This window comes from Carassius gibelio, chromosome B20 (genome assembly GCF_023724105.1).
Source record: "Carassius gibelio isolate Cgi1373 ecotype wild population from Czech Republic chromosome B20, carGib1.2-hapl.c, whole genome shotgun sequence".
Taxonomy (NCBI): Eukaryota; Metazoa; Chordata; class Actinopteri; order Cypriniformes; family Cyprinidae; genus Carassius; species Carassius gibelio.
In genome coordinates, this window is record NC_068415.1 from 789,016 (window position 1) to 812,198 (window position 23,183).

Genomic DNA, 23,183 nt, shown 5'->3' on the forward strand with positions numbered 1-23,183 from the left:
ACGCGCGCGTGTCGCGTGGAAAATAGGCGTCGGTTCTATTTCTAGCATGCAGGCGTTTGCCGCGCGTCTCACGCAGACAGTCTGCATGCTCTAACCTGTTAACATGGGAGCCGAATTGAAAACGGACACGCCACGCATCCAGGAAAACGCGTGCATGCAAATGTCCAATGCGTTTTAATAAAACATTTAAATAACACACTGTCAAATTCTAAATCTTGTATTTCTCATATTGATTTTCTACAGGAGAGATTTTGCAAATACCTCCCTTCATATATTTACAGTATACAATTATTACATATTAAAGAGCCCTGGAAAGGGTTTTTCATGTTCCAACAGTTGTACATTGCTAGATACAAGACTGACTTACTATTTTTTTCTTAAACAATATTTGTATAGTGTCCATACAAAGAGAAATAAGTTTTTGGCCATATAGATTTAGTCAGTTTGAGTAAATTTGGAAAAAGTTGGAAAAATTTGGAAAGTTAAATAAAATGGACAGAAATTTGCCTGTCGAATATTATACATCGTATTTTTAAACCGATTGAATATTTTGGAAGTGAATTCTGGAACGTGAATATATTACTGATTTTTTAATTATGATAAGGGGAGTGAAATATTTTTAATTGAAATATTCACAACTTAAACAACTATGGTAAATTTCAGGACCTAAAAATGCAAGCCCTGGAAATACAAGGCATTAAAATGCAAGTACTGTTAATGCAATGCATTATTTTTTCAGTTAGTGCTATTCAGCACGCTTTTTTGTTTCAAAGGCAAATGTCATTATTTTACTTCAATAGCTCTGTCAATTATTTGCCATCAGTTAGGAACCTAGGTGTGCGATTTGATATTCTTTAGAAACTGTAAAGACCTTGTCTCAGAGGACCACCAGGACAAGACCACAGGAAACGGAGGATTCCTTGCGCACAATTAGACTTTGCTGTAGCCTGAAATTGAACTGATGGTTTCGCCTGGTCAGAGGAGAACTGGCACCCAGACGGAGCCCGGTTTCTCTCCATTCGGTCACCGATGGAGTTTTGGTTCCTCACCACGGTCTCCTCTGGCTTGCTTCATTGGGGACACTTGATTTACAGCGATATCATTGAATTGATTGGACAGATACCATTGAAACTGAGATCACTGAATTCAAATGAACTGCCTTTAACTGTCACTTTGCATTGACATGCGGTTTACCGAATTAATCTTCAGTTGCTTTGACAATCTTTTTTGTTTAAAGCGCTATATAGAGGTGACTTGACTATTATAAGTGGAAGAGAGCACAGTTCATTCAATCCCTAACCTAGATTCCCTACTGGTTTTGAGGATTAAACCTGCAACCTTCAGGTTACAGGTCCAACCGTTAGGCCACAACTGCCCAGCTTGCAACTAAATCTTTCCCCATTTAAGCAGATGGTACTAGCATGACTGACAAATGCACGGAATGACCCACAAATTGTGGTAGTCGAGTCTTAGCCTGACTTGTTAGTGTCAGACTTGTAACCCAAAGCTAACAGATTCAAGTCTCAGTACCAGCAGGAATTGGGGGTATTCATCTCAGTACCCACAGCTTATGTGCACTTAAGACACCAAACCAATTGCTCCCCCACAAGGTGTATGCACACTTGGATGGCTTAAACAGCCTGTTCACCAAGTCAAAGTTAAAGATTAACCATTAAAAAGGGGGATCTTGTGCTGCCCCAGGTTAACAACTGCAGGATGGATAAAGGACTCCGAATGCATGACCTTATAAAAAGGCTGTGGAACCTTGGTTTAATAGTATGGGGGAAAAAAAACAAAAAAACAAGAGGGGGTGGCCTGGGCATGTTATACCAGATTCTGCAAAATTACCAATAGACAAGATACCTTGGGGTTCTGCAAAGTTTATTAAAAACTAGATTTACATGACCAGAGTAACTTCTCCACTAGAAACCACAGTCTGCTCCCCAGAGACAGCCTTTATAGGAGTGTCTCTTCCTGAAATAGAGATGTTAGAAGTGAGAACGCACTTAAATGCTCAGTTTCTCTGGTCAAGAGAAAGCAAGAACTCACGTTTCCTGGTGCAGCTTTGCTCACAAGAGCCAGATGATGGATGGCACACCTCTGTACTGCAGTGGATGAAGATCTGACAGGGAAGAAAGAGGCTCAAGTCACAGAATCCACAAGTAGTAAAAACACAAATGTTCAAGTAACAGGGGGCATACGGTTTCCTGCAGAGCAGCCAGTGAGGCTGGATCTACAAATGTGAACATCTTCACAACGAAGCGCTTGTAGTGGGTTGGGTACTGAAGACCAGAAGATCCGGTCACTGGAACCAGTGTGGTCAGATAACGGTCATCCTGGTAAGGGCATCTGAAGACAAAAGAGAAGGTTAGAAAGGGTCTCCCAGCAGACTAACTGGATCAAGATCGGCTGTAAGCTCACCCATCGATCAGAAGGTCCCACTGGGGGAGACTGAGTGGACTGGGGGTTGAAGTAGTCCAACAGCGTCCCAGCATCAGGACAATGTTGGGGTCAGTCCTCTCCATAATGTGCACCTCAACATACACAGGCTCTCGCAGGACTTTTGTGATGGGATAATCAGCGTCACTGTAGTAGGACGTGTAGGCCTCATCCCCTGAGGAACACTGCGGTTGAACCAGATTCAAATTCGAAAGGCTTTAGGCAGACACAGAACAAGACCTTACCTTCAGCACAGCCTTTGGTTACACATTGGCCATTGGCCAGTCTGAGCTCCACCCGGAGAGGTCCAGGAGCAGCTACTGGTGGAGGTGGAGGAACAGAGTTGACTTCCACAACCAGAGCTTCCACAGAAGTTTCAGAGTATCTACACTGGAAGAGAAACCTGGACAACACACAGCGAGCTTGTAACATTTATCAGGGATTAAGGTTCACACAAAGTCATAGATCACCTACTCAAAGTGACTGTCCCTTGTGATGGAACCATATGGTCCAATCCCCACTTCATACGATGAGGTCATTCTGTTTTCATACACCACATATCTGCCGTCCTCCTGTGAATAGGTACAGTGTCAGCATCCAGTCAATCATAAGCGATGCAGAATAAAACCAGTAGCAGCTGCTCACCATCACGCTCGTGCCACATGCAGTCACAGGGAACTGGTATATAGCAAAGGAAGGTGTGGACCCCACAGGAGCGCAAGGTTGGTCGTTTCCACCCAGTAGATGAACAGAATCCAGACTCAGTCGAGGCAGAGTAACATCTCTAGACACCACTACCACAAACTGACCATCTCTAATACACTGGACAGTCACTAGAACAAGGTACAAGAGCAGGTTAATGCAGAGAATCAGTTTAACACGAACAGAAGATTGAGAACGCTTACCTGCCCTCCCATAGAAACACTGCTGTGCTTTAAAGCAGCAGTTAATAGCTTCACACTCAGCACCACTGATCCCAGGTAGACCACATTGGATCTGCTCGGAATCAGCTACAGCACATTTATCAAGGGGATCTGCCTGCACTACTGGCTTCTGATGCGGAAACTGTGGTTTAGGTTGTTGAACCGGCTTCTGAAGTGGAGACTGTGGTTTAGGTTGCTGAACTGGCTTCTGAACCGGATACTGCGGTTTAGTCAGTTGTTGAATTGGCTTCGGAAGCATATTTTGTGGAGGAAGCCACTGGTTAGTTGGTTGTTGAACTGGCTTCTGAAGCTGAAACTGCTGGTCAGCTGGTTGCTGAACTGGCTTCTGAACCGGATACTGCGGTTTAGTCAGTTGTTGAACTGGCTTCGGAAGCATATTTTGTGGAGGAAGCCACTGGTTAGTTGGTTGTTGAACTGGCTTCTGAAGCTGAAACTGCTGGGTCATCAGAGACTGAACATCCTGAAGCGATTTACTCCATTGTGGAACAGCATGACAGAGAGCACAAACCACCAAAATCTGAACCAAACACCAACCTCCAGCCATTGTTCAACAACTAAACACAAAATGGAGATACTGCGCTTTGGTCTTTTTGTATTCTACAGATTTCAGCTAATTAACGATAGTCCCTCCCACTTCATTAACACTCATGGTTCTCATGACTTGCAGAAATGGGAGATTATGCAGCTGGGTGATTCTCATTTGATCTCAAGATATAATTCTTATTTTCCCCATTTTGAACATAAATGCATAAAACTTAATTCAAAATGTCTTACTAATCTGATTGTAATTGGTTCTCAAATTCTGTTAACATGGTGTTTTTTGATTCCAATGTCATATTGACAATAAATAATAATGGTTCAAGTCCAAAGTAGATGTTCTTTTTGATTCCTTGGGGGAAGCAATTCCATAGAATCTATAGAACTATGTCAGGCAAGTTTATTGAAACCACTAGAAAATACATGGTTAAAGAGAAACCCTGAATGCCTTTTATTCTTCACGATCAAACTTTCTTTAATAAAACATGACTGCAAAAAGAAAGAAAAAGAAAAAGAAAAGAGCAATCTGAGTTAACATGACTAAATCAGTTGACACTTAATGGACTAGTACGATAGAAGATGCCAGCTGCAAACACCAATTTTGGAATGTTTATTTTTTCACAAACCTAATAAATACACAAAGCTTTTCAGTAAATTCAGCACTTCAAACTTGTTAAGTAGATATTAAATATTATGTAATTTTTTGACATTATGGTCAAGATACCTTCCGTCAAGCATACATTTAAATAATAATAAAAAGTAACCTTTGGACCTAAACTACACAAGTACTGCCACGTGTTATGCTGGATAACCATTTAGTGCTTTTAAAAAGATTTTCTACAATTTGAAGTGTCCAGTTCATTTCTCAGTGGAGAAGGTCCTCTTCATAAGAGATGGAGGCGTCATTCCCGCCTCATAGACTGAATCCGGTAGAGGGGTACCGAGACAACACCAGTCTGGGATGCAGCCTGTCTGGTTGTAGTAATGTCTGGACACTGAACGACTCCCTAAAATGTCCTGCAATGCTCCAAATATAGCGCCTATATGGGAAGAAGAAACAGAACAACCTTCATAGTAGTGAATAAAGAGGTATCATATTGATCATAAGTGCAGTATGGAGTACCTCAAGGCTCAGTACTAGGACTGTTACTCTTCACGCTTTACACGTTACCCTTGGGAGATATCATCAGGAAACACATTGTTAGCTTTCACTGTTATGCTGATGATACTCAGCTCTATATTTCTTCGCGGCCCGGCAAAACATAACAATTTGAAAAACTAACAGAATGTATAGTCGATATAAAAAACTGGATGTCGAATTATTTCTAACTGCTAAATTCTGCTAATTACAGGACCTAAAAACTCTGCATGTATAACCTAGAACACGGTCTAAGACTTGATAGTTGCTCTGTCAATTCTTTGTCATCAGTTAGGAACCTAGGTGTGCTATTTGATAATCTTTCTTTAGAAAGCCAGGTTACTATCACTTGTAAAACTGATTTTTTTTCCATCTCAGAAATATAAATTATGGCCTATGCTCTCAATGTCAAATGCAGAAATGTTAATCCATGCGTTTATGACCCCAAGGTTAGATCATTGTAATGCTTTATTGGGTGGTTGTTCTGCACGCTTAGTAAACCAACTCCAGTTATCCAAAATTCAGTAGCTAGAGTTCTTACTAGAACCAGGAAGTATGACCATATTAGCCCAGTCCCATCAACACTGCACTGGCTCCCTATTAAACATCATACAGATTTTAAATTTTTGCTTATTACTTTTAAAGCCCTGAATGGTTTAGCACATCAGTATTTGAACAAGCTCTTGTTACATTATAATTCTCCACGTTCTGAGTTCTCAAAACTCAGGCAATTTGATAATACCTAGAATATCAAAATTAACTGTGGGCGGCAGATCCTTTTCCTATTTAGCGCATAAATCTGGAATAACCTACCTAACATTGTTTGGGAGGCAGACACACTCTTGCAGTTTAAATCTAGATTAAAGACCCATCTCTTTAACCTGGCTTACACAACACACTAATATGATTCTAATATCCAAATCCGTTAAAGGATTTTTAGGCTGCATTAATTAGGTAAACCTGAACCGGGAACACTTCCCATAACACCTGATGTACTTCCTACATTATTAGAAGAATGGCATCTAAGCTAATATTAGTCTGTTTCTCTCTTATTCCGAGGTCACTGTAGCCACCAGATCCAGTCTGTATCCAGATCAGAGGGTCACTGCAGTCACCCGGATCCAGTACGTATCTAGACCAGATGGTGGATCAGCACTTAAAAGGGACCTCTACAGCCCTGAAAGACAGTGGAGACCAGGACAATTAGATGAGCCCCAGATACAGATCCCCTGTATAGACCTCATGTCAGACAACCACCGGGTCAAGACCACAGGAAACGGAGGATTCCTTGCGCACAATTAGACTTTGCTGTAGCCTGAAATTGAACTGCTGGTTCCGCCTGGTCAGAGGAGAACTGGCACCAAGACGGAGCCTGGTTTCTCTCCATTCGGTCACCGATGGAGTTTTGGTTCCTCACCACGGTCTCCTCTGGCTTGCTTCATTGGGGACACTTGATTTACAGTGATATCGTTGAATTGATTGGACAGTTACCATTGAAACTGAACTGAGATCACTGAATTCAATGAACTGCCTTTAACTGTCACTTTGCATTGACATGCGGTTTTCCGAATTAATCTTGTTCAGTTGCTTTGACAATCTTTTTTGTTTAAAGCGCTATATAGAGGTGACTTGACTATTATAAGTGGAAGAGAGCGCAGTTCATTCAATCCCTAACCTAGATTCCCTACTGGTTTTGAGGATTAAACCTGCAACCTTCAGGTTACAGGTCCAACCATTAGGCCACAACTGCCCAGCTTGCAACTAAATATTTCCCCATTTAAGCGGATGGTACTAGCATGACTGACAAATGCACGGAATGACCCACAAATTGTGGTAGTCGAGTCTTAGCCTGAATTGTTAGAGTCAGACTTGTAACCCAAAGTTAACGGATTCAAGTTTCAGTACCAGCAGGAATTGGGGGTATTCATCTCAGTACCCACAGCTTATGTGCCCTTAAGCAAGACACCAAACCACCAATTGCTCCCCCACAAGGTGTATGCACACTTGGATGGCTTAAACATCCTGTTCACCAAATCAAAGTTAACGATTAACCATTAAAAGAGGGGGACCTTGTGCTGCCCCAGGTTAACAACTGCAGGATGGATAAAGGACTCCGAATGCATGACCTTATAAAAAGGCTGTGGAACCTTGGTTTAATAGTGTGGGGGGGGAAAAAAAAAAGAAAAATAAAAAAAAAAGAGGGGGGGTGGCCTGGGCATGTTATACCGGTTTCTGCAAAAATACCAATAGACAAAAGACACCTTGGGGTTCTGCAAAGTTTATTAAAAACTAGATTTACATGACCAGAGTAACTTCTCCACTAGAAACCACAGTCTGCTCCCCAGAGACAGCCTTTATAGGAGTGTCTCTTCCTGAAATAGAGATGTTAGAAGTGAGAACGCACTTAAATGCTCAGTTTCTCTGGTCAAGAGAAAGCAAGAACTCACGTTTCCTGGTGCAGCTTTGCTCACAAGAGCCAGATGATGGATGGCACACCTCTGTACTGCAGTGGATGAAGATCTGACAGGGAAGAAAGAGGCTCAAGTCACCGAATCCACAAGTAGTAAAAACACAAATGTTCAAGTAACAGGGGGCATACGGTTTCCTGCAGAGCAGCCAGTGAGGCTGGATCTACAAATGTGAACATCTTCACAACGAAGCGCTTGTAGTGGGTTGGGTACTGAAGACCAGAAGATCCGGTCACTGGAACCAGTGTGGTCAGATAACGGTCATCCTGGTAAGGGCATCTGAAGACAAAAGAGAAGGTTAGAAAGGGTCTCCCAGCAGACTAACTGGATCAAGATCGGCTGTAAGCTCACCCATCGATCAGAAGGTCCCACTGGGGGAGACTGAGTGGACTGGGGGTTGAAGTAGTCCAACAGCGTCCCAGCATCAGGACAATGTTGGGGTCAGTCCTCTCCATAATGTGCACCTCAACATACACAGGCTCTCGCAGGACTTTTGTGATGGGATAATCAGCGTCACTGTAGTAGGACGTGTAGGCCTCATCCCCTGAGGAACACTGCGGTTGAACCAGATTCAAATTCGAAAGGCTTTAGGCAGACACAGAACAAGACCTTACCTTCAGCACAGCCTTTGGTGACACATTGGCCATTGGCCAGTCTGAGCTCCACCCGGAGAGGTCCAGGAGCAGCTACTGGTGGAGGTGGAGGAACAGAGTTGACTTCCACAACCAGAGCTTCCACAGAAGTTTCAGAGTATCTACACTGGAAGAGAAACCTGGACAACACACAGCGAGCTTGTAACATTTATCAGGGATTAAGGTTCACACAAAGTCATAGATCACCTACTCAAAGTGACTGTCCCTTGTGATGGAACCATATGGTCCAATCCCCACTTCATACGATGAGGTCATTCTGTTTTCATACACCACATATCCGCCGTCCTCCTGTGAATAGGTACGGTGTCAGCATCCAGTCCATCATTAGCAATGCAGAATAAAACCAGTAGCAGCTGCTCACCATCACGCTCGTGCCACATGCGGTCACAGGAAACTGGTATATAGCAAAGGAAGGTGTGGACCCCACAGGAACGCAAGGTGGGTCGTTTCCACCCAGTAGATGAACCGAATCCAGACTCAGTCGAGGCAGAGTAACATCTCTAGACACCACTACCACAAACTGACCATCTCTAATACACTGGACAGTCACTAGAACAAGGTACAAGAGCAGGTTAATGCAGAGAATCAGTTTAACACGAACAGAAGATTGAGAACGCTTACCTGCCCTCCCATAGAAACACTGCTGTGCTTTAAAGCAGCAGTTAATAGCTTCACACTCAGCACCACTGATCCCAGGTAGACCACATTGGATCTGCTCGGAATCAGCTACAGCACATTTATCAAGGGGATCTGCCTGCACTACTGGCTTCTGATGCGGAAACTGTGGTTTAGGTTGCTGAACTGGCTTCTGAACCGGATACTGCGGTTTAGTCAGTTGTTGAACTGGCTTCGGAAGCATATTTTGTGGAGGAAGCCACTGGTTAGTTGGTTGTTGAACTGGCTTCTGAAGCTGAAACTGCTGGTCAGCTGGTTGCTGAACTGGCTTCTGAACCGGATACTGCGGTTTAGTCAGTTGTTGAACTGGCTTCGGAAGCATATTTTGTGGAGGAAGCCACTGGTTAGTTGGTTGTTAAACTGGCTTCTGAAGCTGAAACTGCTGGTCAGCTGGTTGCTGAACTGGCTTCCGAACCAGATACTGCGGTTTAGTCAGTTGTTGAACTGGCTTCGGAAGCATATTTTGTGGAGGAAGCCACTGGTTAGTTGGTTGTTGAACTGGCTTCTGAAGCTGAAACTGCTGGGTCATCAGAGACTGAACATCCTGAAGCGATTTACTCCATTGTGGAACAGCATGACAGAGAGCACAAACCACCAAAATCTGAACCAAACACCAACCTCCAGCCATTGTTCAACAGCTAAACACAAAGTAGAGATACTTCGCTTTGGTCTTTTTGCATTCTACAGATTTCAGCTAATTAACGATAGTCCCTCCCACTTCGTTAACACTCATGGTTCTCATGACTTGCAGAAATGGGAGCTTATATCTCAAAACGTTGGCACATAAACAATATTGTTCATAGAATCTTTTTAAAGATTACTACTTGTTTCACAATGTTCAGAGAACATTCAAAAATAACATTTCCATAATGTTTGGAAAATGATCAAATGTTGCCAGAGAGATGTTAGCAATGTTGCCAGATATTGCTTTTAAAACCGATAAATAAATAAAAATAAACCGAAATGTTTTCAAATATTTAGCAATTAAGATAGATAAAAGCTCTTTATGAATTAAAAAAAAACGAGGACTGTCACATCGTGGGAGGAATCGTAAGGGGCTGGTGCAGTGTGGATCGGGCAGCGGTCTGATCTCTGGACACGGAAATTGGGCTCAGGGACGTGGAATGTCAACTCGCTAGTGGGGAAGGAGCCCAAACTTGTGCGGGAGGTTGACAAAAACTGACTGGAGATAGTCAAGCTAACCTCAACGCACAGTTTGGGTTCTGGAACCACATCCCTTGAGAGAGGCTGGACTGGGTGAATGAAAAAGGCCTGAGGTCGATGATCAACTTTATGGTGGTGTTGTCTGACCTCCGGCTGTATGTCTTGGACACTCAGGTAAAGAGAAGGGTGGAGCTGTCAACTGATCACCACCTGGTGGTGAGTTGGATCCGATGGCAGGGGAGGAAGCTGGACAGAAGTAAGGGATGGGGACCGGTTTGGGGACCACATTATTTAGTCTCTACTTTTGCAGATGCTGTTGTCATGTTAGCTTCATCGAGCCAGGACCTCCAGTGTGTGCTAGGATGGTTTGCAGCAGAGTGTGAAGCGGCTGGGATGAGAATCAGCACCTCAAAGTCCAAGGCCATGGTTCTCAGCCAGAAAGGGGTGCCATGTCCCTTTCAGATTGGTGGAGATCTCCTGCCTTAAGTGGAGGAGTTCAAGTATCTTGGGGTCTTGTTCACAAGTGAGGGAAGGATGGAGTGGGAGATTGACGGGCAGATAGGTGCAGCTTCTGAAGTGATGCGGTCAATGTACCTGTCTGTCGTGGTTAAGAAGGAGCTGAGCTGCAAGGAGTCATGACTGACAACAGTTTATCTGATAACATGTACAAAATGTTCAAATAAAACTTTGAAAATGTAAAAAAATAAAAAAAATAAAAATAAAAAAAAAGGTAAATCTCATATTTCAGCCTTCATATATATATATATAGGTTTGGTCAAAATGATAATGGATTCAATTATTATATGTGTTTCAACTGCTCCATAAAATTTTAGATATCTTATACAAATTGTTTACATATGTAGAATCCACATAAGCTTGTTTTTTTTAATCAACCGTTCATAAATTACACACAATTTGGCACACAAATGCACAAATCCCCTCTCTGACAGCAGGGGGCACTTCTAGAGCAGCAGAATTACAGCTGTTTCTCGTGAAAAACATTACTTTATTAGGTATTACCTGGAGCGAAGGTGAAAACAAAATGCCATCTAATCTTTTCTGAATACAGTCAGAACCTTCAGAGGTACTGTACATTAATTTAATTAATTCATATTTTAATTTGTATAATTCCCTTTGCACTCTTTTAACCCTTAAACTGCAGTGTTGGGGACGTTTTCGTCCAGTAAGGGGTAAAGTTGAGTCTTATTTTGGCCACAACTTTCTCTATGTTTCAGCAGATGGAATGATTTTTGGTGACATATTATTTTGACACATTTTTGGGGAAAATGCTTTAAAGATTTTCAAAAACTCGACAAAAGACTGGGAAAATTCACGCCTTTCATTATGTTCATTGATGAAAACATCCACTATATTAAACTGCTGTAAAAATGTATCAGATAAATATTTTTTTCAAAAATCTATTAATCAGGCTCAGTCCTGATCAAAACTACCAAATGTAAAAAAAAAAAAAAAAATTCAAGATTTTAACTCTTTAATTACCAAGTTCATAAATTATGTCACTGATTTGGGAGAAAATAAAAGACTTGTTTTCAATATAAAAAGTGATTGTGTTTTTTCCTTTTATCACAGTCTTGGGCATGTCAAAGATTAGTAACAACATTGGCTTTGATGCATTGTTAGTTTTGTGCTGCATTAGACTTAAAATTGTTCTCCCTCATTGTTCATGGCTGTTTTTGCCCCATTGACTTCCATCATAATTACATTTTTTGATTGTTTTCATGCATTCTTGATGTTTGGTGGTTTTCCCTTTTGGGAAGAGGTACAATTTGTAATTTTTACAGTTGATCACTAGGTGGGACCATTAACCTTTTAGATAGGCCTGTGCAAAAAAAAAAAAAAAAGCTTAGTTTCTGGCTTGTATATGGAGTTATATGGAATATAACAGCAAATTATACTGTGTGTGTGTGTGTGTGTGTGTGTGTGTGTGTGTGTGAGAGAGAGAGTGTGAGAGAGACCTTTGCACAATTACCTTGATGCATCTGAGAAAATCAAAATATGCACCTCAGCTCTCAGAACTACATGAAGTAAACAAAAACAACGTAAGTGTGTTTATGCACCTGCTGCCATTTGATGGTGAGAAGTACGGAAGTTTTTTCTTGATGGTAAAGCCAGTTTAAAACCTTAAAATCCTTAAAAAAAAAATTCTGTAAAAAAAAAAAACAACTACTTTGCATCAGATTTATGAAGATAATTTATTATGAACCAAAATGCAGCACTAACACTAACAAATAAGCTGCAGCTCGCTGGAGGGGTCAAGCTGCATAATCATTTCTAAAAGAAGACTCTGGAGAGCGTCTGTCTGACGTGTGAAGGACAGAGGATGGACTCAACGATCACCACGCGCCGGTCTCGAGGATTCACCAGCAGATGCCTGAAGGGAGGAAGAACATCACGAGTTCAGCTGCTGAGAGCAAACACAAACCGCTCACAGAGAAGTGTGTCTGTTACCGGAAGTAGAGCAGGTGAACGAACTCCTTCAGGATGCTGTAGACTCCTCAGTGTTGATGTTGTGCTGGACGACTCGAAACACATGAGACACACGCATTCAAGAGAGCTTCAGGTTAATGTTTTAACTCTATCAGTGTCCCTGCAGCACAGAAGCAGTCATCGGTGTCACAGACGTATATTTGGAGAAATAGACAACAATACATTGTATGAGTCACAATTATACATTTCCCTTTTCTGCCAAAAATCATCAGGATATTAAGTAAAGATCATGTTCATGAAGATATTTAGTAAATCTCCTACCGTAAATATATAAAATCTTAATGTTTGATTAGTAATATGCATTGCTAAGAACTTCATTTGAACAACTTTAAAGATGATTTTCTCAATATTTAGATTGTTTTGCTTCCTCAGATTCCAGATTTTCTAATAGTTGTATCTCAGACAGATATTGTCCTCCTCACACACCACACATCACTGAGAGATCATTTATTCAGCTTCAGATGATGTATACATCTCAATTTCACAAAATTGACCCTTATGACTGGCTCCAGGGTCACAAATGTGCAGTAAATGTCAGTTTAATAATTCATTATTAGTTTTAGAAACAGAGATAATTCTATAGGAGTCCTCAGACTGACCTCCGGAGATCCAGCGTGTTTGATTTCTCTGGGAATGATGAATCTCGCCCCGTTTCGCCGGCAGAACCACATCTACACAAGAGACCAGAGCACAAACACATACCAGTATTAGGATATTTTATAAAAACTAAAAATATTATTACAAATTTACAGTCATCGCATGACATTTTAGGTCATACACTGAAGCACTTAGCAATATGTCAATACAAGCCTTCTTATATATATGTATGTGTGTGTGTGTGTGTGTGTGTGTGTGTGTGTATGTATGAGTGTGTGTGAGTATACATACAATTTTCATATACATTTTTATAAAGTATATTTATTTATAGCGTACAATATGACTCCGCTATTTATAAACAAATCTACAAGTGTGTTATTAGCAAGTTAAATGTCCAAATAACAACATGCTAAGAACACGTAATAAAATATATATATATTTTAGTGTCATTAATGTAATGATGAGCATAAATCAGCTCTTATAAATTGTAATTTGACTAAAACAAGTTTTATATCACGACTTTATTTCTCTTTCGGCTCACTCACTTCGTGTAGGCCGCTGTCTTCTCTCCTCCGCTGTCCAAGCCTTCGAACAAGGGCATGTTTATCGACAGAAAGAAATAAAAGAATCAGAAAACAGAATGATTATTATTAGAGTGTAAACACAGAGAGGGGCGGGGTCCTTCAATGGCTGCCTCCCGCTGTGCCTGACTGACAATCGATTCGGCGACGGTAAATAATATTGAATTAATCCAACATATCGAACAAACAAACATTTTCTACGCGTTTATATAATCATACTGCTGTGTTTGTGTCTGTGTAAATTATGTTGTGTGGATTAATGGCGGCTCCGCTGATCTGAGGTCAGTTCTTCTTTTTAGGAGCCAAAGGCGCCTGAATAATATGACACTAAAACTCTAGCAAATGTATTTAGACATCCTCGTTTAATTAATTCCATTTCATTTTATTTATTTATTTATTTCTTATTTTCATGTTGTTTTTTATTTTATTGTTATTATTTGTTTATTTCATTAACAAGCACAGGTGCTTCAGAAATACTTCTAATAATAATAATAATTTAAGCGTAAAATATTTTTTAAAACAGTGTTGCCACGAAACAAGTAATTTAGAATGATCAAAAATAAACAAATTACAATAATCATACTTAATAATAATAATAATAATTACAACAGTTATTAATTATGTGAAACCAAATATTAGTTTTTAGTTAAACAACTTTTAAAGAGTTTTATCAATAAGCACCTAAAATTTTACAAATAAGAATAACGATAATAATAATAATTACAACGATAGTAATAATAATAATTATATATATATTCGAAAACTAAATTTGGTTTCAGGTAAAATTGTTCTCAAGTACTTCAAAATATAATACTAATAATAAAAATGATTAATAATGAATCATTTGAAACCAAAGTCTGGTTTTGAATAGTTTTGCTATTTAAAAAGCACTTTAGAATGTTTTAAAAAATACAATTATAATAATAATGAATAATAACAATAATTATAAGAAGAACAAAAACAACTATTATTTTATTATTATTATTAGTTCTACTAATAATAGTCGTTATTGTTATGAATCCTAATCGTAATTAGAGTAATGGTGTGTGTTATAATAGTGTGTAGGCAGTGGTCTGACGCAGACTCGAGCAGCGCGAGCGCTTTAATGCTCTGAAGGACAGGAGCTGTGCAGAGCTGGACATGAGGCTGACTCCATGGTCACACACAGCAGGTGAGCACGAGCTCGTGTTTGATCACTTCACACTCAAGCTGAGCATCTGCATGCATTAACGCGTGTGAGTCGAGAGCGCGCGGACATTCAGCAATTACGCAGCATTTTCTGACAGACAGTGATGCGGAGGGACGACAGTCCAGAAATCACGCGTGCATTGCCAGAGAACATGCATGCACTCTATAAACACGCCTGCAGTAATGTTTCTTTTATAGCATACGAACAGAGCAATAATGATGAATCAATAACTGCATGATAAAGCAGGGCGCATTGTCTCTGTGCTATTTTTAGACCCTGGCAGTGTGTGTGTGTGTGTGTGTGTGTGTCAAGTTACTGCTGCAGAACTGAAAGAGTGATGCAGACTGGATGAAGAAACGAGCAGCACACAATCATCATCATCATCAATATAGATATCAGTTCTACATATATATTAATCTTGTTGTTGTTGTTTTTAGCCAATACTTTTCATTTTAAGCGTGCAATGAAATATAAAGAAGCAGTGTTTGATGATAATGTTATCTCTGTTCCTTTGTAAATCCTATTCTTTATATAAAAGTAGCATTTTTTAGCAGAATATTTTAATTCTGATAAATGATCTGAAAATGCTACATCTAGAGCAACTCTTAAAGAAACAGTTCACCCCAAAATGAATGTTTGCTGGATGACTGTTTCTTCATCAGACTCGGGCAAAAGAATCATATTTTTGTGCAGTGTATATTTCCGAATCTTGATCTGGGGTTTCCTCTTCTCCAGGACGTGTGTATTGGTGTTCGGGGTCTGCTCTCGTTTAGCTCGAGTCTTCTGGACTTCATGTGACGGATCCACAATGTTCATCGCTGCAGCTTTCCCGAGTCTCCTGCTGATGGTGATCTGTGTGGTCAGCACCTCGGAGAAGCTGGGACATGGAGAAGATACGGAGTCTGCTGGAGATCTGCTTCAGATCAGCTCTTCTGAGGAGGAGATACAGACTCCTTCTTCTGCTGGATCTGGACCCAGCTTCAGCTCCAGTCTGCTGGACGCCACGGACACCTGGACAGAAGCTGACCGTCTGAGGGCAGGTGAGCACTACCATCATCTTCTGACTTCATAGACTTGGGCTGTTTTCTAGTATAAGTATCTAAACGTTCTTGAATCAAGATGCATTTACTGCGTTATAAGATTTTAAGGGCCATTTTTGTTTTATTGAAATGTATGCATTCTATGTGTTTTGCAGTAATGAACAGGAAAGTCAGAGTGTTACTGTGTTGCTGTAAAGCAGCTCTATAGAGTCATGACTGAGTAAATCTCACTGAATGCTCCACTTCGAGCCCCAGCGGACGCCGCCGGCAGCAGAATCACTTTCTATTTTGAGCTGCTGGAGGAAAGTGGAGCTGACGGCTAAAAGAGGCGCTTTATTCACTAACAGTTTGTTCATGTGCTGATGGTGTTTCTCCACAGAGTCAACAGGAAGTCCACACTGCTTCCTCAGAGCCGCTCAAATATCAGTTCAGTCGATGTTTCGTGACGTTGATGAAACTGATGCAGTGTTTATCAAGCATCAATGCATCAGAAGTCATTGAAATGACAGAGAAAATTTAATTTTACTTCCTTTTATTTCAGCTAGTTGTCCAATAAAGCTAAAAATTAATAATAATAAAAATACAGACATATTACCAAAGAAATAATAAAAAAAACACATCAAAATTACAGAAAAAAAAATCTATTACTGGGAATAAAATAAACATTAAATATAATATATATATATATATATATATATATATATATATATAATATCAGTTAGACAATATTTATTATTTTTTATTAAGTTTAACTTGATGTAATAACATATATAAATAAATCATGAATAAAACTATATAGACATATTAAAAACTATAATAAAATTGAGAAAAATACACAAGAAATAACTCAGTTATTTAACTGTTACTGGTAATAAAGTAAACTCCAACTGAAATAAAATAAAATATTTAAACATTATTTAATTTAAAACTAAATAATTAAAAAACTTTCACTTACAATTATTTAAAGAATGCAATATTAATTTTTGTTTAATTTAACTTGATGTACTAAAATAACTCAAACTCAAGCTAAACTAAAGCTATATAGACGTTTAAAGAAAAAACTAATAAAAATCACTAAATGTTACAAATAATGATATAAAATCAACAACAACAAAATTAAAATAAAATGTGATTGAAAATATAAATGAGACCTATAGTAAGACAGCAGACGTTTTCTGAGAATCTGTTATTTTGACTGTATTTCCTGTAAATCAGTGTATTTCCTGTTGTGCTTCCTTCTCCAGAGGAAGTGAGCGTCTCGTCTCAAGACGTCGTCACCGAGGCCACCATGTCCTCCGAAGACCTTCCTCTGATCTTTGAGCCGTCTGAGGACGTCATGCCGGCCAGAGCATCATCTGAACTGTCTGTCGCCATGACGCCAGCGGCTGTAACCGTGGGAGACGCAGAGCTGGAGTGGATGGTGTCCATGGATACGGATCGCACTTCCTCTGATGTCCGTGTCTCAGGAACGCTGGAGACGTCTGGAGCGAGAGAGCCAATCACAGAGTCCCATCTGGCAGAGGAGGATTATGGGACGACACAACGTGAGAATATATAACAGTCTCCACTAGTTTGATGTTTTGGATCATTGCAGAAAAGGAGCTCTGTGACACACTAAAGTTTATGATTCTTCACTAATTATAGGAATAGTTCAATAAAAATGTAAATGTGTTCACTCCCAGTTCATCTGAGATCAGGATGAGTTTGTTTATTCATCAGATTTGGCGAAATGTAGCATTTAAAAGCTGTGCAGTTATACAAGCGTTCTGATTGGTCCAGCAGGTGATGACATCACACAGAGCGTCGTTACCCATCAGGCTCTGCTGGACTCTGAGGTCGTTCACTTAGCGTCAAAACTGAAGACAGACATCCCAAAAGATCCCAGAATTAAAGGTTTGTAAGAGCAGACACTGCAGGTGAATAAGGTAAAATAATATTCTTACTTACCTAGTTGATTGATCACATTGATAATTGCAAACATTTATTTTTTCTAAAATGTTTGGTTTAAATATGCAAATGATGCAATATTTAATGAAATATGCACTAATTTGCATTCATTTCTAGCACAAAAATCTAAACACTGGATGAAGTCAGTTTCAAAATTCTTATTTATTTATTTTCTGACATATTAGAGATCTCATTTTTACGACTGCGTTTTAGTGCCACATTAAAAAAAATCTAAGATTACGAGAATAAAGTTGAAATATTTCAAGAATACAGTTGAAATATTAAGAGTTTGAAGTTTAAATATTACGAGATAAAAATTGAAATATTACGAGATTGAAGTTGAAATATTACGAGATTAGAGTCGAAATATTACGAGAATAAAGTAGAAATATTACTAGATTAAAGTTGAAATATTACGAGAGTAAAGTTGAAATATTACGAAAATAAAGTAGAAATATTACTAGATTAAAGTTGAAATATTATGAGATTAGAGTCGAAATATTACGAAAATGAAGTAGAAATATTACTAGATTAAAGTTGAAATATTATGAGATTAAAGTTGAAATATTACGAGATTAGAATCGAAATATTACGAGAATAAAGTAGAAATATTACTAGATTAAAGTAGAAATATTACGAGAATAAAGTAGAAATATTACTAGATTAAAGTTGAAATATTATGAGATTAAAGTTGAAATATTACGAGATTAGAGTCGAAATATTAAGAGAATAAAGTAGAAATATTACTAGATTAAAGTTGAAATATTATGAGATTAAAGTTGAAATATTACGAGATTAGAGTCGAAATATTAAGAGAATAAAGTAGAAATATTACTAGATTAAAGTTGAAATATTACGAGATTAGAGTCGAAATATTAAGAGAATAAGTAGAAATATTACTAGATTAAAGTAGAAATATTACTAGATTAAAGTAGAAATATTACTAGATTAAAGTTGAAATATTTCAAGAATACAGTTGAAATATTAAGAGTTTGAAGTTTAAATATTACGAGATAAAAATTGAAATATTACGAGATTGAAGTTGAAATATTACGAGATTAGAGTCGAAATATTACGAGAATAAAGTAGAAATATTACTAGATTAAAGTTGAAATATTACGAGAGTAAAGTTGAAATATTACGAAAATAAAGTAGAAATATTACTAGATTAAAGTTGAAATATTATGAGATTAGAGTCGAAATATTACGAAAATAAAGTAGAAATATTACTAGATTAAAGTTGAAATATTATGAGATTAAAGTTGAAATATTACGAGATTAGAATCGAAATATTACGAGAATAAAGTAGAAATATTACTAGATTAAAGTAGAAATATTACGAGAATAAAGTAGAAATATTACTAGATTAAAGTTGAAATATTATGAGATTAAAGTTGAAATATTACGAGATTAGAGTCGAAATATTAAGAGAATAAAGTAGAAATATTACTAGATTAAAGTTGAAATATTATGAGATTAAAGTTGAAATATTACGAGATTAGAGTCTAAATATTAAGAGAATAAAGTAGAAATATTACTAGATTAAAGTTGAAATATTACGAGATTAGAGTCGAAATATTAAGAGAATAAGTAGAAATATTACTAGATTAAAGTAGAAATATTACTAGATTAAAGTAGAAATATTACTAGATTAAAGTTGAAATATTACTAGATTAAAGTTTAAATATTACGAGATTAGAGTCTAAATATTAAGAGAATTAAGTAGAAATATTACTAGATTAAAGTTGAAATATTATGAAATTAAAATTGAAATATTACGAGATTAGAGTCGAAATATTAAGAGAATAAAGTAGAAATATTACTAGATTAAAGTTGAAATATTACGAGATTAGAGTTGAAATATTACGAGAATAAAGTAGAAATATTACTAGATTAAAGTTGAAATATTATGAGATTAAAGTTGAAATATTACGAGATTAGAATCGAAATATTACGAGAATAAAGTAGAAATATTACTAGATTAAAGTTGAAATATTACTAGATTAAAGTTGAAATATTACTAGATTAAAGTTTAAATATTACGAGATTAGAGTCGAAATATTAAGAGAATTAAGTAGAAATATTACTAGATTAAAGTTGAAATATTATGAGATTAAAGTTGAAATATTACGAGATTAGAGTCGAAATATTAAGAGAATAAAGTAGAAATATTACTAGATTAAAGTTGAAATATTACGAGATTAGAGTTGAAATATTACGAGAATAAAGTAGAAATATTACTAGATTAAAGTTGAAATATTATGAGATTAAAGTTGAAATATTACGAGATTAGAATCGAAATATTACGAGAATAAAGTAGAAATATTACTAGATTAAAGTTGAAATATTACGAGATTAAAGTTGAAATATTACGAGATTGAAGTAGAAATATTACTAGATTAAAGTTGAAATATTACGAGATTAGAGTTGAAATATTATGAGATTGAAGTAGAAATATTACTAGATTAAAGTTGAAATATTACGAGATTAAAGTTTAAATATTACGAGAATAAAGTTTTAATTTTACGAGATTGAAGGTGAAATATTACGAGAATAAAGTTAAAATATTACGAGATTGAAGTCAAAATTTTACGAGATTAGTCAAAATATTAGGAGAATAAAGTTGAAATATTATGAGATTAAAGTTGAAATATTAGGAGACTTAACAAACAGCTTCTTCTATGGCATCATGAAGCTGCTTTATTTTGAAGAGTGTGTGGTGTCTTACAGAGGAGCCTGATGAAGATGAAGAGGACGAGGAGATGGACTCTGAGGAGGAGGAGAGTGAAGAGGACCTGACAGAGAGCACCGTGGCCCCCCACAGAAGTGCTCCGTATGGCCTGATCCCTCCTCCTCCCGTCTGGGTGCAGCAGAACCAGGGCCTGGGTGAGAGATCTAACGCTCTCCATCAGCTCAGCTGTCTTCAGCATTCATTAACCGCTTGTTGTCTGTCTGTTGTTTACAGTGCGGAGCTGGGTCGAGCTCATCAGAGAGAAGGTACAACTCTTTCTTTCTTATTATTACTGCTTTCGGTTCACAACACTGGAGAAGTCTCTTCTGTTCTCTCCAAGGCTCATCAAAAATACAGTAAAACTGTGAAATATTATGAAATATCTGTATGAATCTGTGTTAAAGTGTAATGTATTTCTGTGATGCTCCGCTGTATTTCCAGCATCATTCCTCCAGTCTTCAGTGTCACTGAAATGTTTCTTGAGCAGTAAATCATCATATTATTCATGATTTCTGAAGATCATGTGACACTGAAGACTGGAGGAATGATGCTGAAAATACAGCGGAGCATCACAGAAATACATTACACTTTAACACAGATTCACACAGAAAACAGATGATTTACATTACTAAACTATTCCACAATTTGTACTGCATTTGTGATGAAGTAAAAGTGATCAGAAGAGACTCTTTCAGAGCCCTAAAGCGCTCGCTGGTGTCTGTAGGCTGGGTATGTGTCGGGGATGTTGGCTCCGGTGGGGATCGGGATCGCTGGAGCTCTTCTTCTGGTCGGAGCTCTGTACAGCATCAGAGCGATCCATCGACGGAGGAACAGCTTCAAACACCAGAGGAGGAAGGTACGTCAAACCATGATCCTCAAACACTACAACCACAAACCCATCATGAGCGCATGAACTGAGAGACATCATCTGAAGCTGAATAAATGATCTCTCAGTGATGTGTGGTTTGTTCGGAGGACAATATCTGTCTGAGATACAACTATTAGAAAATCAGGAATCTGAGGAAGCAAAAACATCTAAATATTGAGAAAATCATCTTTAAAGTTGTTCAGATGAAGATCTTAGCAATGCATATTACTAATCAAACATTACGTTTTGATATATTTACTGTAGGAGATTTACTAAATATCTTCATGAACATGATCTTTACTTAATATCCTAATGATTTTTGTCATAAAAGAGAAATGTATAATTGAGACTCATACAGTGTATTGTTGTGTATTTCTACAAATATCCGTCTGTGACACTGATGATCTCCTAGATGAGCTCCTCAAAGCCTCAGTAGATTCATCTTTCATGCATTCTGTCATAATCTTGTGATTTTTGTTGGATGTTGTTGGTGTTCAGCCTCCCAGAGAAGTGCGCAGTGGACCAGACAACACCATGCTGCTGGCCGACAGTTCAGAAGATGAGTTCTGAGGATCTGGAGTCCGATCTCACACAAACACAGCAGAAAACCGTCCGATCACGCGCTCGTCTTCACCTGCATCCACACACTTCTGACAAACTGAGAACGTGAACATTTAAGAGTGGTATTTTAGTAGCATTGAGATGCTAAGTAAGCTTTATTCATATTTTTTTTTCATTTTTATTTTAGTTAATCATTTTGTTGTTGTTTTTATTGTATTTTATTTTTATACGTCAAGTAACTAAATTCAAATGAGATTTTTTTATGAAACCAAAAATGTTACATTTTTCAAACTTATTTCAAAAGTAACATTTTTTTAATGTTTTGTCATAGTTTTACTTTTTGTTACATTTTTAGTTAACTATAATAACCAGTCTTCAATAAAGCATCTTGTGTGAATATTAATTTTATTAACTCAAAACAAAAAAAAGTCAATTATTCCACTTGTACAAATGTGTTGATTTCATTCTATTTTTCAAGTTGTAGTCCGCTGAAGTCTCTGCTGTAAGATGCCATCATCCATTCAGAAACATCTGATATCAAACATTAATAACAGCAGATATAATAATAGTGCTTTCATTCATCACAGCTCGTCTGTGAACTCAACACCCACAACTCTTCACGATTTCAGCAAGAAATGCTGCTTTAGGACAATATCTATAAAACTAAACATCATCAGGCATATCACATTTCATTTCGAAAATATGAGATCGTAACATATTAAAATGAATCCTCTGAGTGAAAGCACTCACGCAACATAACGTGGATCTGTTGTACATACAGTATACAGATGTTTGACTGTAAATATGATTGTTCTGATGTTGTTTCACCCTGACGTATATGAACTCGTTTCACGTGACGTGTGTGTTTCCTTCAGTGCAGGCTTCTTCTGGTGTGAATCTCTTTACAGTAAGAGTACAGGAACATGTGAAGAATCACAGCACACTACTGTAAATACACTCAAATAAATACAGTCAGATATCTGCTTTTGCAGTGCTGTCTTTTCCTGTGACAGGTTTCTTTCAGCTTTCGCAGGCTTCACTGATCTGAGCTCATGTTTGTTTCCTATGCACTGAGCCTGATCAATAAACAGGAAACATATTCTTAAATATGAACATAACGTGATCGTTAGTGTCTTCATGAGC

General features: G+C 37.8%; 1 protein-coding gene, 2 long non-coding RNA genes and 1 pseudogene across 4 annotated transcripts; 2 read left to right on the forward strand and 2 right to left on the reverse strand.

The window, feature by feature from the left end:
- Positions 1-1,864: 1,864 nt before the first annotated feature.
- On the reverse strand, positions 1,865-9,507 carry LOC127984248 (zona pellucida sperm-binding protein 4-like; annotated as a pseudogene).
- On the forward strand, positions 3,406-3,949 carry LOC127984249 (uncharacterized). The gene is made up of 2 exons (XR_008160562.1): positions 3,406-3,554; positions 3,732-3,949. It is a non-coding gene; the product is annotated as an uncharacterized LOC127984249 (long non-coding RNA).
- Positions 9,508-12,212: 2,705 nt separating the features above from the next.
- LOC127984250 (uncharacterized) lies at positions 12,213-14,003 on the reverse strand. Its single transcript, XR_008160563.1, has 4 exons — positions 13,669-14,003; positions 13,126-13,197; positions 12,488-12,626; positions 12,213-12,410 (listed from the first exon to the last, which is right to left on the reverse strand). It is a non-coding gene; the product is annotated as an uncharacterized LOC127984250 (long non-coding RNA).
- Positions 14,004-14,760: 757 nt separating this feature from the next.
- LOC127983573 (armadillo-like helical domain-containing protein 4) lies at positions 14,761-23,025 on the forward strand. Of its 2 annotated transcripts, none has more exons than XM_052585762.1 (8): positions 14,761-14,875; positions 15,629-15,933; positions 17,178-17,477; positions 17,713-17,826; positions 20,611-20,766; positions 20,846-20,877; positions 21,336-21,467; positions 21,978-23,025. In XM_052585762.1, the coding sequence occupies exons 1-8, from the start codon at positions 14,859-14,861 to the stop codon at positions 22,047-22,049; spliced, it is 1,128 nt and encodes a 375-aa protein (XP_052441722.1). In that variant the 5' UTR covers positions 14,761-14,858; the 3' UTR covers positions 22,050-23,025. The 2 variants fall into 2 exon arrangements, with proteins under 2 accessions (XP_052441722.1, XP_052441723.1); XM_052585763.1 differs by having other exon boundaries at positions 17,716-17,826.
- The last annotated feature ends 158 nt before the right edge of the window (positions 23,026-23,183 follow it).

What these genes read in the sequence shown, in the direction of transcription:
- LOC127983573 (XM_052585762.1), top strand. An exon ending in AAAAGATCCCAGAATTAAAG is followed by an intron (nt 17,827 to 20,610) that starts GTTTGTAAGAGC and finishes GGTGTCTTACAG; the next exon opens with AGGAGCCTGATGAAGATGAA. An exon ending in TCAAACACCAGAGGAGGAAG is followed by an intron (nt 21,468 to 21,977) that starts GTACGTCAAACC and finishes GTTGGTGTTCAG; the next exon opens with CCTCCCAGAGAAGTGCGCAG.